The 17,097-nt window shown below is 41.2% G+C and overlaps 1 protein-coding gene across 1 annotated transcript in view; it reads left to right on the forward strand.

Annotated features, from left to right (window-relative positions):
- Positions 1–17,097, forward strand: part of LOC108797540 (uncharacterized protein C3orf67 homolog) — a 111,476-nt gene that overhangs the window by 74,880 nt on the left and 19,499 nt on the right. The window contains exons 7-10 of the mRNA XM_018569152.1: positions 1,751–1,915; positions 10,890–11,026; positions 12,830–12,995; positions 16,522–16,614. Of these exons, the coding sequence (XP_018424654.1) occupies positions 1,751–1,915; positions 10,890–11,026; positions 12,830–12,995; positions 16,522–16,614 (561 nt within the window). The remainder of the gene's footprint in view (positions 1–1,750; positions 1,916–10,889; positions 11,027–12,829; positions 12,996–16,521; positions 16,615–17,097) is intronic.

Below are 17,097 nucleotides of genomic sequence, written 5' to 3' on the forward strand. Positions count from 1 at the left end.
TATATATATATATAAAATTTGTAACAATATCACAGGAGGGAGAGGTGTTTTGTTCTAATTTTTGTTTTGGCATGCTATATGGAGGAGATCCTGTACTCTTTGTTTAGAGCTTCCATCCCTGGTGAAGCCTATAGTGCTACATTAGCTGTGGGTCGAATAGAGTCTCTGGTTGCCTTGGGTGCTGAAGATTTTTTTGTGACTATTGAACAAAGAGTGTACTAGAGTTATAAAATCAGAGGCATCTGGAGTGATCTTACTATTTACCCCTCAGAATCCTTCCAATTTTATAAGTCCAGTACAGATGTTGTTCAACAGTTGCAAGCCCTGATGAAGGGGGACACTTTGAACCCATGAAATAAGTTGGAGTTTTATGATGTACGAGCCTGAATAAATTTGAATCAGAACTTTATACGTTCTACTTTTGGCACTTACGTTCTTGCGTACCCAGCAATAAAATCCTGATACAGGTTACAATGCTTCTTACTGTATTGAAGATTTTTTTTTTTTTACCTGCCTGTTTCATTTGGGAAGATTTGCACTCACTTCCTGTTTTGTCTGACACCATCAAACAGATAGGATGCAAGGAGAAATCTTTTAACTCTTCCAAACTTTATCTGAAATTAATGAAAAAAGTTAGACCTGAAAGATAGAAAAGAATAAGAGCAGGGTCTGCATGACAGGGTGGACATGGAGACAGGGACAAAGGGGCTAAAAGGTTCTGTCAGTTGTTTTAGGTAGATAACTTACCTTACTGGTTGAGGAGTGGTTCTTGGTGAGGTTTCATGTATGGGCTGAGGAGATAGAGAGTACCTTGATTCTTTGTGGTCAATTAGAATGGAGCTACCGTTATTTTATGGAGTCAGTCTCTGCAACATTTTGTGAATTGTCCCCAAGGCGGTGTGCTGCAGCTGGGGTCAGTCTCTGCAACAATGTGTGAGTTGTCCCCAAGGTGGGGTGTTGCAGCTGGGGGCCTAATTAGGTAATTTGATCCGCAGAGACTGTGGAGAGTTGGTGGTGGTGCCTTCATAGACCTGCAATCTGATTTGCTTGGGAAATTAAACCTGTCAGTTTGTATTTATCTTGTTCTCTTGTAATAAAAGGGCCCCTATGGCCATTTAATTCCAATTTAGGTTGATCTGGTTATTTCAGGGTTATATAAGGGAAAGGGGTTGGCGTGGCAGGTCCTTAGGGGGGTGGACTGGGACATATGGCCTACCCTTGTTATGTTTTAGCTAGAGTAAGGCTTGAATACACCTTTGACCAATAGAGATATATGACTATAAGCACCTCTAGGGCAAGGACTGATGTGAATGCTCTCTGTAACACACTCTGAAATGTGGTGTATTGCCACTGTTTAAATATGGAAAATATAATAAATGTTTGCATTACCAAGATCTGTCAATATGAAAGCCCAGTTGGAACTGAGCAGTGTACACTGTAACAGGTCTATTCACTAAAGGTTGAAGAGTTTGGAGAAGACAGGAGAAGTGAACAATCTAGGCCAAAATAGCTGATTTGGAAAAATTCTCCAATTCAGCTCACTTTCCAGTTCAACTTTGTTGTCCTAGATTGTTCACTTCTCCTGCCTTCTCCAAACGCTTCACCCTTTCGTGAATAGACCTGTAAATAAATATATGTTCTCAGTTACCATGACCCTTTCATTGATTGCTGCATTTTTCTGAAACATCTATATTTTACAGCGACAATACATTGCAAAGGTTGTTATAGTAACATGTTATTTTTCTTACAGATATATATGGATCTGCATTGGCCAGCTGTGAATCCACTGATACACTTCCCCGAAGCTGCCAAATTACAACAGATGTGGATCAGGTCACACAGGTGCTGGATCTAACAAGGTTACGTCCCAGTGAATCACGAGACGATGCGAGGCTCGGGATCTCAGGGGATGGAGGTACTGTGTTACATACAATGCTCAATATGTCTTAAAGAGACAATATCACTACTTTAAACATAACAGCCACAATGCATGCTTTACAATTAGTAAAGGAGAACTTAGACTGGGAGCACACTGCCGTTATTTTCCTAGTGAGAGTGCTCTACTAAAATTGCCTGCTATTGCCATGATTCATCGCTAGCAAGTACTACACATGAAGGTGACTATAGTAGTGATTGATTGCACACATTTGGAGTATTGTGTTATCACTTGGGATTCATCCCTACATCGTACACTCCATTGTTCCCTATTTGTAGTGACTGATTGCTAATTGCTAGTAATTATTCCTTGGGTGATGATTGCTGTAGGAAATATACAGCAACCTACACTGTGCAAATTTCGTCCAGTTCTTTATGAACCAACCAAAACTCATTCAGTGGGTGTCCCTGTCAGCACCTTTCCATCCAGCATCCTTTGATCAGAAAATCAAAAGAGCCGGAGTGAACATTTTAACCCAATAAGCTGCCGTCACTGTTTGGATACTCACGGCACGCCCACCACTGTCAAAATGCAATAGCCCGGCGGGAGATTAATCCATGCACATAAACCTGAAAGAGGACCATTTACAATTTATGCAAGAATCTAAATATTCATGTGCAAGCTTACTCATTAAGGTTTGACATTTCCTCCCTTTAGCTTTCCTAGTTTGCCTCAGACTGATTCCTGGAGTAGAGACTCACAGCAGGGTTGTCACCAGCAGGCAGACAGTTGCTGTCATGTAAACAATTCTACCTCATCCTGATGTACTGTTTACTAAATAAAATAAAGAAGAGAAGGGATAAACCATGAGGGAACAATAGGATTGCCTCCCTGAATATATGAGCGAACGGCACATTCCAATCATCTAGCTGATTGTACACTGATTTCCATAACATGCAGTCTTAAGTTTTTCATACATAATAAACATTCAAATACATTCAAAGGCATATAAAATAAAACCTGCGCGCTATGCTGTCATATGAAGCCAATATATGCACTAGTATTTACCACTGGAAGTACCAATGCATGGAATCTTGTACATTGACTGATGTTTAAAGCCTGTCCACACAAAAGATTTGTGTATTCTCAGTACAATACTGTATATGGTTCCCCGAGGCATTTTAGAAGGTTTAGTACGGTCTCATTTAAAGGAGAACTATGGGGTTAAGGCTTTTCCCCATAGTTCTCCTTAGGGTAACGGGAGGACACAAACTAGCGTCCTCCCGTCACCCTAGGCTCAGTATACCGCGAGCAGTAGCTCGCGGTATACTGAGACGCCGCAGCTGAAGCGGATCCCGACAATTGTGCCGGGATCCGCCCAGCTGCGTGACAGACAGCTGGATCTGCCTATCTAGAGGCAGAGCCAGCTGTACCCGCCCCCTCCCCCGTCCGTTCCGCCAGTCAGAGCTGGCGGATCGGAGCGGGGAGGAGGGAATCCAGCCCCTCCCCTGTCACGGCAGAGAGCCGTGACAGGATCGAGAGGTGAGCGAACGCCGGTATCTGTTCGGTCACCTCCCGATCTACTGAGCCGACCTGCGACAGTCTCATTGTCACAGGTCGGCTAGAACTATGAGGTGAGTGAAAAGCACTCACCTCATAGTTCTCCTTTAACAGTAGCATGTGTGCATATGAAAATGCTTAGGCAGCCTAGTGAATAACTGTGCAGAAGTGAAGTCAGCCAAACGCAGGTCGGCTATTCCCTTTACCACGGTACGCTGATTTAATTTAACTTGGTTATTCTCCTCTGAGGTAGCGAGCAGATAACAAAATGTAAACAAAAGTGAAAAAATTATAAAAAAAAAAAAAATACATAGGGTTCTCCGCCAAAGTCATACCAGGCCACATGCCACCTGGAAAAGCACCTTGTCCCTGTGCCGATGGGGACAAGGGCCTCTTCCTCACAAGCCCTGAGGCGTTGTTTGTTGGGGTCTGCGGGCCAGGGGGCTTATGTGCATCGGGGTACCCCCTTTAATAAAGGGGGCACCCAGATGCTGCCCTCCCTTTGTGAATGAGTAAGGCGTTCACTAAAGGGTTAAAGAATAATGTAAAAAAAAAACACACGTTAAAAAAGTCCTTTAATTAAAAAAAAAACACAAGAAAGGTTTTTGACAATTCCTTCAATAATTTTTTTTTTTTAATGTATCCAATGAAGTAATCCACGTCAATCACGGCGTTCAGTGTTGTCAACGATGCTGCTGACTGGCTCTGCCCAGTTGTTTACATTTGCAGAGAGCCGAGTCGAAGCATATGCGTACGGCTCGGCTGAACCGTTCGCCTGCCTTTGGCTTCTGTACGGGCTATTGTGAATAGCCCATGCAGCAGCCCTTCAGTTTGATTCAACTGGAGGGCTCCGGCGGCTCCTTCGTGAATAACCCTCTCAATATTGGTCCCCAGAGAAAGTTTTTTTTGGTTAAGCCAGGGCTTAGATTGCTTATATGCAGATACTGGAGGGTACGTTGTAATGCATTTTGTGCACGTGTGTATGTGTACACACAGATGCTAAATTCCATGAACATTGATTTTGGCCATGTGGGAATCAATGCACAGACATATCTACATATACATTATTAAATCAGGCCCGCTGACTCCCAGCTCCCAGCAGTTCCAGTGGAATTTCATACTATTATGCTTACTCCGGAGCTAGAAGATTGTGTGTCTAAAAAAAACATGAGACCAGGTAGCTGATAGGGTAGCAACTGTCAGACCTCAATAACTCTCCCATCTCTAATTCTCTCAAAAGTATATTTAGCAAAAAATAAGTTAAATAAGGAGGGAAATATAAACCTTTCATAAGTAAACATGCACAATTATAATAATTTTTAAACCCACCCTTTACTAGTTCGCCTTCCAAAACAACCCTAGGCAAGAAGTAAACTCGACAAGCAACTAATTCTATTCACCATAAGAAAGTATAGACAGTTTTATTTGAGTTTTACGTAATCCATCTCTGCCAGATTTAGCAGATTTCTGGGTGGGACTGTCTTCTGTCCCATTAGTCTATAATGCCCAACTGCAGAGCACAGGGTTTAGAATCAGGGAACACTCACACTTCAATTTCCCTGCCTCAGAATCAGGTCATTTAAGACAACAAAGATAAAGACAACAATAGGGAATGAAAAAAGGTAGGCTGTGTCTCTCAAGTAAGTTATTAAATACAACATTTTCATGTTTGTATAAACTGTACCTTTAGATGTTTACCCTTATTAAATTGTAATTTCATGGGCTGAGTTGACATTTAAACAGTTTCTCGCTATTTGTATCATCACAGAGCTAGTGAACCCTAATGGCTTGATAAAACAGCCTGCTGCGCTTTCCATTCTGTACTACTAGTTCCATGACCTCCCCCAGACTCCTGTATGAGGAGGCCACCAACTTTCTGCTGAGATAATAGACCTTGCACAGCGGTAGAATACCTCAGCTTCTTAGAAGTTCTGCATATATTGTGATACATTTCTATAACAATCTCAGCAAGAAAAACACACTCAATGTCTTCATGTCATTTTAAATCATTTTAAATCTATAGCTGCTTGATAAATTCTTAGAAACAATTTGACTTGCAAATAATAATAACAAATTTCAAAAGGTTTACTTACATAATGCATTTTCAAAAAAGGTTATGTTATTTAAAATAGTCTAAAAAGATTTTCTTTATAGACTTGCCTTGGTAAAATGGTAGCAGAAGTTTGGGCTAAAATTGGGGGCAAGACCGAATCTAGCATGGCAGGCCAGTGTTTCATAAACCCTCAACATTCATATAATATAATCATGACTAGTCTTTGTGCTGAGGACCTCCTGTACTGTGGTGATAAATACCCCACATTTAAGGAATAACTGCCCTAGCAGTCTCATATATAAGGTAGCGTTAAACCCTCCCGTCAAGCAGTAGATATAGGCAAACAGTTTAAAAAAAAAGAAACCCGCTAAAACAGCGGTTTAAACTTACCTTTTTTTCTTTGCGTGCTCCAGCCCGAGAAAACGAAACTGTTCGGGTGGCCGCAAAGCATCTTGGGGCGGGCGCATGCACAGTTCCGATTCTCGGCCGGGAGACGAGCAGAGACGCAAGGTAAGTGTATGGACGCGTGCACCCACGCTGGATCGGAGGGCCGCCGCACCGCTGGAGGGACAGATGAAAACATCAGGAAAGAAGAAGAAGATCGGAATAAGAGACATCATTTAAGGTAAGTGCTAACATTAATATGGGGGGGGGGAGGGAAAACATTGTTTGACTTTAATGTGTTTAAGATTCATTTTGATTTCTGCATAGAGAACAATTTTTTGTCCATGCTTTTGTTGTAAATAGTATGGTATAGATATGCTTATCATGCTAGCTTTGTGCTGCTGGAGCCCCGAGTTTGATTCCCACCAAAGATGTTCTCTGCCTTGGGTTTGTCTGTTTTTCTTATGTCTATAAGTTTTCTCCTAGTTACATAGTTACATAGTTGTATTTGAGGTTGAATAAAGACATAAGTCCATCAAGTCCAACCTATTGTGTGTATGCATTTATGTTTGAGCAGGTGTGTGCGTGTGTATTAGTCCATGTGTGATTTAGGTGCATTTGTACCCCTGTATATTATGGTCTCCGAGGAACTCTTCCAGGAGTTTCTTGAATGATTCCACACTCTTAGCTGAGATCACTTCCTGCGGCAGCGAGTTCCAGACCTTAACCGCTCCGACTGTGAAGAACCCCTTGCGCCCTGTGTGTTGAAATTTTTTTCCACCAATTTTTGGTTGTGCCCTCTGGTCTTTGTTATGGAGCTAACCGTAAACAGTTTGTTAATAATGTTGCTGTCACCCTTGTATAGTTTATACAGGAAAATCATGTCCCCCCTTAATCTCCTAACCTCCAAAGAGAACATATTTAATTTTAACAACATTGTTTCATAGTACAGGTCCTCGAACTCCGCAATAAGTTTGGTTGCCCTTCTCTGGCCTTTTTCCAGCTCAAGGACATCCTTTCTGAGTATCGGTAACCAAAACTGAACCGCATACTCCAGATGTATACTCCTGCATATGAAAGACATACTAGTAGGTAAAGTGGACTTTGGGTAAAAATACAAGGTCCATTTATCGTCTGTTCTGTCACCCCTGGATACAAAATTCAAATTGAAAACTATAAAGGGATAATAAATTATAAAACAAAAATACAAATTTAGCTTACACCCCAGCATCTGCTGAGTTGGTCTAAGAGAGAGTGACATCACTGAACCTTCTCTGGGGATTCTGGGAAAGATGAGGAACCCAATCCACTCCTTAAGGGTGTTTCAGTGTTTTCTCAGTAGATGTTGGATTCTCAGCTCTTTGGATGGAGAGAGATGTCATGTCCACAATAGAATCTCCCATGTTTCTCATGTTTCTCCAAGGAAAGGTATACTTTAAAGCAGATCTTGCATTACAATGGAAAATCCACTTATTGCTAATTAAACCCCTCTACCCCCCCTCCATTCTTCAAATTTGAAACATAAAAGAAAAAATACCCACCTTACATCCTGGTTAGATTCCTACTTGTGTGTCGGTGATTGTTCATTGAGGAATCTTAAGCTTGCACAGGAACCTCCACTGAACACAAAGGTCCCCAAGGCATATATTTTGGATATTAGGAGGTAGAGCTGATTCAAGTGTTTTGGACTTCAGTGGCACATTGCACATCAATAAAAAAATAATTTTTGTAAAGAAAAATTTCAAATACTTGACTTTTCTGTGCTTCTCTCAGTAAGAGACAAGGTCTCCATGTAAACTGCTACAATAAAAGCAGTAGCCTGTCTCTACAGTTCTAATACTTGCTTATCCCTGCTTTGATTTGGGGAACAGCAAGTCATGTTCCATGACTTATTACTTTCTGGCCTGGTAGAGCCTACATGTTGATGGAAGCTCAGTATAAAATGAAATCTACCTTTAACGCTCATGGTTTGTCACTTGCTTTCTAAAGGCAAGATCTTGAGTTGGCAACCACTATACATCAGCATAACAGCTTTTACTGGCAGCCGGCACGGTGATAAAGGAGAGGCTTTACAGACAAGGTGTGGGTACCGGGAATGAAGTATATTGCCTGTCAGGATGGACTCGCTGTGTCGGCTGCTGTCACCGTGATTGAATATATGCTCTGGATCTACAGGACTGTCACACGACATGTTATAAATACACGCTGTACAGAGTCACTTAATGAGACTTCATTGTTCAGAGTGAACCGGTCATTTAAAAGTTCCCAGCATAACTGGAAAAAGTTTATGCAGAAGAGAACATTGCATACCTGTAGGGGTACCACACCCAACAAATGTACAAAGAATTTTATATAGAAAGGGAGATATGGACTTTTGAGGTGCCCACCACACAATACAACCATTAAGACTAAATATTTAGTTAATGTTTATAAGTTAGAAACAGATATCAACGTTTGCACTTATCCAAAGCATCCAATCATATTATGAATTTTATTAGTTTGTTATGTCAGAACATTGAAAGATGGTTGCTAATTGGATGTAAAGGTCTGCTTGAGTTTACCTAATAGTCTACTCCTTGTTAGAATTTCTGAGTGCATTTTGCAGTTCTCATATCTGATAGTTTGCCTGCTGCGCCCTCACATCACTGATCTAAATGAGAGACTTGGCATATGTAGTAAATTATTTCTGTAGTATGAATAATAATGTTAACATTGCTGTGATTTTCAACCCCCGAGTTGTTGTGCCTGCTTTTGTTGATCAGGTGAGATTTGAAGGATTTTAAACGCCCGGCTCTAATTGAACTGAGTCAGGTCTTGTTATTTAATAGAGGAGTTCAAGTCACTAATGACAGCATGCACTGCTCCACTGAGTTTGCATCAAAACCAATCATTTACTTTAAAATTACAAGAGCAGAAATATATTTATTTCCTTCACAGTAGTGTTAGAGGTTCACGATCATAATTTTAATTAAATAAGTTTTGAAATTCACTTCAAACGTTTTAAAGTTTCCTTAGTTTAAGGAGATAGATTAATCAAGAAACGGAAAAGCTTTTTTTTCTTTATGAAAAATGATTTCAAGCCTGCCTGCCTAAAGTGGTTACATAGAAGGAAAAGATATGTTGTTGTATTAAAACAATATAAATTACAGTACAGCCTATCAGTTTATAAAGAACCAGTGACGTCACTGCAGAAGCCATTTTGTTAGCTATATGTAAGCTACAAGAATCCAGTTATGATGTGGATTTTTGATGTACTTTACATGGCCAGAGGTTTGTGGACATCTGATCATTACCCCTTCCTACAGTATATAACCAAAAGTATGTGCACATGCTTCCAAACTATTGAGTGCAGCTGTTGCCAGTGAAGGGTACTGTTAATGTTACTGCACACAATGGGTCGCAACCCCTTCTTTAGTTGGTTGTGGTGTCCTTAGTCCATAGAGCTGGCCCTCCTTCCCCATTCAGCAGGGAGACAGATTGGGGACTTTTTGTGGCAGTGTGCAGGAGACTCCAATGTATTACGAAACAGTTCCCTCTCTTCTTGGCCCCCCTGATGAATTGATAGGGCCCAGGGAGACGGGGGACTATTTAATCACTTTCAGCCAGTGGAGTAATAGCGGATAATTAAGTTAAAGTTTCAGCCTGCACTGTGAATTTCAAATAGGGAGTACAGCCTGCCCAGAGACCGTGGAGGCTGAGAGAGGTAGGCAGGCTGGGAGAGGTGTGCAATATTTTTTATAATAATGGGTGGTGAACAGATAAAGACAGATCATAATGTCCATGCTGCTAGCTCTTTCCCTGTCAGTGCAGAAGGCTGGGGGGGTTTCATCAGCAGGGGCTCCGCTGCTCATTTTCTACAGGTGATCTGGGCGGCTGTAAAATAACATTTAAAATTAATTTTAAAAAATGTAAAAATTAAAATCAAGCCCGCTGTCCCACCATCTGCCTGCAAATAAACACGCGTGCGGGGGGCATGCATGTGTATGTAAACGACAATTGCACCACACATATTAGCTATAACCGCGAACATGAAATTATTTTTGGGTCGAGACTTAATGATCAACGGTAAATGTCTAAAGTACACAATAGTCTAAAACTACTGTTTTAGACTATTGTGTACTTCCCTTCCAGTAGTTTGTAAAAGGTCATTTTCTGTTCCAGTATGATTGATCCCCGATTCCAAGACCATAAAGATATAGTTTGATGAGTTTGTTGTGGGGGGATCCAAAGTGACTGGCACAGATTCCTGACCACAACCCTATTGGACTCCTTTAGAATGATTTGGAGCAGTTATTTCAAGCCAAACCTTCTTGTCCAATATCAGTAACCAGGCTAACAAATGCTCTTTTGGTTGAAGGGGCACCAAATCCAACAGAAACACTCCAAAGTCTTGTGGAAAGCCTTTCAGGCACGTGGGGAGCACTCCATCTCCACAAAGGGGGGCAACTCCATCTTAATGCTCAAAGTTTTGCAATGGTACGTCCAACAAGCCTAGATATGATGGTCAGATGTTCACAATCTTATGGCCATATAGTGTGTCTGGTAATGGTAATAATATTAAAGAATTCCAGATTCAGACAGAAGAGCAGTATGCATTTACATGACCATTTGTATAAAGAAAAAGAAATGATGCAGGATCTATTTTTTCATGCATTGCTGGGCATTGACAGCCCGTTCTGTATACAATACACTTTGAAGTGCATTGCAGCTCACTGCCTTGTGGTGTTAATGGGTCCTAATTTTGAAATTACTGTGGGATTTGTGAAGGGGAAACGTTCTGATATCAATAGTGCTTTCTGATGTTCTTTAACTACAATATATTGGGAAAAACATTGGTTCAGTGAATCCATCTGACTGTCTTGTATAGGGCCACAACATCATTTTTCTACTTGATGTAGAAATTATTTGTCAGCCACTTTGCTAACTGTGTTTGTTCCTTTGTATAAATGCTTATTATTTTAAGAAAATGAGTACTGGTTGATCTTTTTGCCTTCTATATAACTTTGTTTTTGACAGATTCCATCAGCAGCAGAGGGCAGTGTAGCTCTCAAGATATAAGGAAAGCCCACCAATCTCACATTGCTTTTGGGTCCAAGGTTTCAGGTCCTCCACCAGCCACTGGGAGAAAAAACAGTGCCAGGTCACCTACAGAGGTATGTGGATATAGATAGTATATAGATAGATATGTGGATATAGACAGTAAGAGTTTAAAGTGCTGCACAGAGATGAATGAGCCTTAGTGGCATGTATGACCCATTGGTTCATAATTGTGTACCTGATTAAGGCTAATTACTGTACATCAGGGGTAGTTGTAATGCTACCGCGCTCGTGCTGACGAGGGGTGCCCGCCTTTTTGGGTCTGGTTTAGAGTACTGTACGTACATTACAGGAAGATGGCTCTTGCTAGACATGCAGACGACGGGTGCCCACCTGTTCTTTCAGGTCACTGTGAGGTTTTTAATGCTGTCTGTATCCTCATTAGAAAGATTTAATCTCACTTCCTGTCCTTTAGACAACAGAAAGTGGAAAGAAAGGTAACCCTAGGAAGGGAAATTCAATCCTTTAAAAGTTATCATGGGAAAAAGGAAGTCTCCACTGAAGCTTTATCACCAATCCTTGTTTCCACAACAACCCAATATTTTCAAAATCCAATTGTCACAGGGAAAGAAAGTGAGGTGAAATCTGCAGAACAGGGGCACACACAGCAAAACAAACATTACAGGGGGTAAACCCTTCCCTATGCTATCCAAAACAAAACAAAAACATATTTTGGCTGGAGTTACACTTAAAAAATGTACCGGTTCCAACTTACATACAAATTCAACTTAAGAACATACCTACAGTCCCTATCTTGTTCGTAACCCAGGGACTGCCTGTATTTTAATCCTAAAGGAGCAGTAATAGTCACTAGCTTAGTCAAGAGTAGAATGAATGCTGCTGGCAGGGAACATACTGAGAAGGGAGTATATACCTAAAATTCTTCTTACCTATTAAACTCTTGTGTGCTAAGTTCTACTTGCACATACTGTATATAATTAAGACAAATGTATTTGCTCTCTGAAATGCTTGGTTTTTCTGCCCCTCAACCTTGAGCACAGTGTATATTTGTATTTCTATCATACTCCACAGTAAAACGATTGAATAAAGACAGGTGGATGGAGTGGAGAGAGGGTTAAATATCAGTCACAATTATGTCTCTGTTCGGTCATGCCCATCTTATTGGTATATGCTTAAAAATGTAGACAAACCCAGAGAGAATTGGCAGAGGGGTTGCATGACTGGGGGGAGGAATAGTCCCTGGAGAAAGGGTTTAAAATAAAAAGGGGATTAGCTGAGCCTACCTGATTGTAGGTTGGGGTCAGGTGTCTGGGAGGAGCCGCATGGGTTGGAACTGGAAGGGCTGGTCGAGCGTTCTTTCCAGAAAGTCGACAGAGGAAGCAGGTTGTCCCACCCGCCCTCCCTTAATTTTGTGTGGTTTCTGGTGGTTATAATGTCCTTTTTATGTCACGGCAGCTTGACGGGTTAGGGGGTCTTTGGGGGGTCTGAAAATCTCCAAGTCAGTTACACAAATGAGGGGGCAATCCGCTGGTATGGGTGTTTCCACCAGTGGGTGTCAGTATTTGTTGGGGGGCCTGGCCACTTGGAATTTGTGAGCAGTAACTGTCCTCGAGCTGGTTGGGGTGCGGCTGGGGACTTGGGAGCAGTTTTTAGTAGAGGCCTTATTTGGGCTGTTGGGCACCCAAAGACCCCTTCTAGGATCCAACAGTCGTTAAGATTATTTATTTGTATATTATTTTGTGTATTACTTTGGTTACTGTTAACTGTTTGGTTAATAAAAGGGCTGCTGGGGCCATTTAAATCCATGTCATACAGTCTGTGTGTTTATTCAGACTGTATGACTGTTTATTCTTTATTATCAACAAATCCACCAGTCATGTGGTTTGTTCTTGATTTAGTCAACAAGGTCTACAAGCAGACATGAAAAATCCTTACCACAGCTGTCCCCAGAGAAGGGAATTGGACCAGATACAAGCATCTTGTCACCGAAACTGACTCCACTTTCAGAACAAAAGAACAAAGAAAACTTACAGCAGGCACAAAGAAAAGACATACAACGTCAAGGTAAGCAACACACTTACTGTATGTGAACTGACAGGCAACTGTTTTCTTTAGAGTTAACAGCCCCTTTAATTATTGCAACCTCCACATATTTAGGACCTTGCACATAGCATTTGTATAACTATATATAAAACTTAGTAATGTTTATATTACTTCTCCTGTGTAGTAAAATGTCCTCATAGCTGAGGTCAAATATCAATACCATTCATAAAGTGGCACCACTCCATTCAAGAACTTACTGTAATTCTTACCCACTTATAGCTTTTGTCAGAATAATATATCAAAGAGCCATAAAGAAAACATACTTTTTTTTTTTAAGCCCGTGGAGCGTGCATCGAAAAACAAACATCCCCATGAACAAAAAAAGTGAATAGTAAAATCACTACACACTAAAAGAAAGTGCACAAGGGTGCTGTGGTCCTTCTCTAGCGAGAAGGGCCTCAAATTCCTGAATACCCCGGGGTGCAAGGCTCCTGACAATGGCAAGGACGACTCAGGTCCACCTACCCGAAGGCCGGCAGACCCCTCTCCTCTGGGGCCTGCCGAAACAGGTCCACCAAGTACTAGGTGGGAGCTCCCCGAAGAGAGACCCCGAGTTGGAAGGGGCAGGGAAGCTCAAAGAGGCCACAGAACCTGAAGGTACCCGCACCCTCCGTCATTCTGTGAAGTCAAAAAGTGCAGTCGTGCATAAAAATTGTGCTTAAATAAATAAGTGCCAGTGCACAAACATGGCAGTCCATCCGGCCAAGGTATAAACATTTCCCCAGGCTAGCCAGAAGGCCATCCAAAGAGGCGTGGTGCAGAAAAAGGCTTGAGTGCTGTGACCTACTGCTCGTGAATCAAGTGGGGTCCCAAACCCAAGTGATTTTCTGGCACACCCTGAGCTCCACTCCCAGGGGGCACAGTACCGCTTCTGCGCTCCCCGAATCCTCCTGCCAGACACATGCCTCCCTATCCCTACCAGAAGGCCTTAGCACCAGGGGGGCTCCTACCTAAAACTGGGGACAAGCCCGGCATAACCAGAATCAACCCAGGAGGAAAGGAAAACCCTCCGGAACCCACCTATTAGAGCAGGGATTACTAGATCACCATCTCCCAGGTGAGAATGATGTCGTTCCTCCCTGGAAACTGACAGAACAAAATTTTTTTCTTTTTTCGAGCCCGTGGAACGTGCATCAAAAACTATCCTCATCCAGTACCCCACCAATTACGCCAAAGTACCCCACCAATTACATCAAAAACTATCCTCATCCAGTACCCCACCAATTACGCCAGGAATTACTAAGCAGCCATCACCCTCTCTCCATAGGCGACGACTGCCGTTCTGTCCCCGACAACTGATAAGAACAGATACTACACTTGATCTTAGCCAAAAGGCAGAGAAGCAGTTACAAGGGAAGGGTGGATTTAGTCTTTTTTGGTAGCAGCACTGGAACCAGAGCCCACTGTTTTCTTTAGTGTGGGAAGCCTATTTAATTATTGCAACCTCTGTGAATCCAGGGCCTTGCTCATAGCATGTGTATAGCTACAGTATATATGTAGTAATTTGATCATTTTAATGTTTATATTATTTTTCCGCTGTAATAGCTGAGGTAATGCATTATTACCATTCAGTAAAGACTGATTCTGCTTTCTCTGCATTCCCCCTTGTATATTCCGTCTCATAAGAATACGCGCAAAACGATTCAGAATTATGAATCCATTGACTTAAAAATGAGGAAAATGCGCACATCAGGCAAAACGGAGTCAGAGATCTGTCATGAGAATGTAATTTCTTTCATGCCATGCCTTTTCTTCCATTGAGCCTGGAGGTTTATCACAGTTACATTGTAGAGAATATTAAATGATGTAAGCATAGAACCTTCATATCACTCTCGCTGCCCCAAGTAGGTGATCATCTAAGTCAGGTGCTTGAGGCACCAAGCCAAAGCAATGCCTGGAAGTATATACAAGTGAGCCATCAATATCAACAGCCCCGTACTTTCAAGCATAACACCAAAGATCAGACCTACTAAATGGAGCAAAGCCTTAAGGCACCTTGTGGCTAAATTGAGCTAATACAGCTGAGCCTGCCTCAGGCTTCTCACTGCTTAGCACACATGGTCCCATGTGTAGCCTGCTATGTGGAATCTGTGATATAATTGCAAGGACTAGGATATAAAAAGTACCTTATTTAGAATATTAAAATTCAATGCAGAAAATTCTTGTAACACTGGTATGTTTTTTTTTTTTTATGGCGAGGTATAACACAGTTAAGGTGTCCATGCACCAGGAGATACAATCTTCTTTAAATACGTCGGTAATTTTGGAGCACAATGGGAGGGTAGGCAATGCCCCTGTTTTTTGTCATTTATGAAGATTTTAGGGTACTTTTGGCAGACTTATTTTAAAGTAAACCTGTTATGAGAGAAACATAGTGATTGGCAGTGCCAACTTTCTTTTGAAAGTGCTAGCTGCCTAGCTTTTCATGTTGATTCACTGTCTCAATACTTTCTGACTTTTTTTATGTACATGGTCTTACCTGTCTTTTTTCTTTATTATATATAATGGGGGAGTACAATGGATTGGTGGTTGGCACATTCTTCCAGACTGGCATTTAGCCAAAAATTCATTTTGATATGTGCACAGCTCCTCCCAAGAGACAGCCCACTGCTTGCATCATGGCTGAGGGCCATTGGGAGGAGTACTGAGGCAGGGTGCTGTGATGTTTTCCAGAAGCTATGTATAGCACCTTGTCAGCCCCTCCCACCAACCATGATCTGCCTGCATTTCATAGAGTAGCACAAAAACCCAATGATGATGTCACTGCGCCCAAAATAGAGTATGAAATTAAAATGGAATGGCTTTATTTAAAAATGTAATTTGTATTTCAGGGCCCAAAATGCATTGTCACAAGTTTTTTCAAGATTTCAGCAAATAAAGTGACTAAAATGCATCCTGTCTTCAGATATATAATGTTTGGCACTCCTACAGGTTAACATATTCATAGACACTGACTCCGAAATAGAAAAGTTATTCTCAGAGTAAAATCATAAGTATTTATCTTCAAATTTGCTAAGGCTCAGTGACTAAATGTACTGAAACCAGAGTGTCAGCATGCCAGCCAAGCTACCATGATTTTCAGAAGTTGGTTAGAACTGGCAAGCCCCTTTATGTCTCTCACAACAGACTTATTGTTCATAATAATATTGTTGATATTGTGAAATGCTACTACTGAGCCTGTCACACCTAACATTTGGAGGCTTCTGGGTCCATTCCCACCTATGTATTTTTCCTGATGCATTTTCCATTGAAATCAATAAAAAGGCATCATGTCAACAAGCCATGATGCATGCACTGATGCACGTTGACATGTTGTGTACTGTGCTGTGTGATTTTTTTAATGCATTTATATTGATTTCAATGGAAAGTGCATCAGGGAAAAATGCATAGATGTGAATGGGCCCAGAAGATCAGTTATCTGTTAAGGTACTTGGCAACTGCAACCTTTTTAGCTATAAGTATGAATGTATTCATGTGTTACACATAGACTACCGGCCACATCCACCCCAGGAGCCGCCAACAGATAGGAGCAGAAGACTCAGGAGTGCAGGGAGGAAGGAGCAAACAAGACCAGCTCTTGGTAGGTAAAATGCACCACATTTTAACTACTGTATGCTTTATAAATCTTTTTAACAATGTTAAAATGAACTGATAAAATTAAATGATAACAGAAAATAAAAACACTGACTACAAAGATTATCAACAGTACCTGTTGTAACAATAAAGATATGATGAACTTAGATCTGACACGTTAAAGAAAAAACTTTATTAAGTTTAGTCATTGTTATTTTAATGTTATGTTTAAATAGTTAATAGAGTGATCTTTCATATTATGTTTTATGTTACAAATAAATAATTAACACAGTGTTTTTCATAATATATAGGTTAATGAGCATGCTAGACTTTCCTATAAGAAAGCCCATCACTGGTTGCTCATAGTCTGATCAGTGATTAATGGCCCAAGAATTATCACTCTCACTCCGACGTTCGCGGCGATATGTAACATGTGAGGCACAATAGGCTCAATCGTCGTTTTCACATGTAGACGCACCCGACGCATGTT

Source organism: Nanorana parkeri, unplaced genomic scaffold (assembly GCF_000935625.1).
Source record: "Nanorana parkeri isolate BGI_ZX_2015 unplaced genomic scaffold, ASM93562v1 scaffold1292, whole genome shotgun sequence".
NCBI classification, from domain to species: Eukaryota; Metazoa; Chordata; class Amphibia; order Anura; family Dicroglossidae; genus Nanorana; species Nanorana parkeri.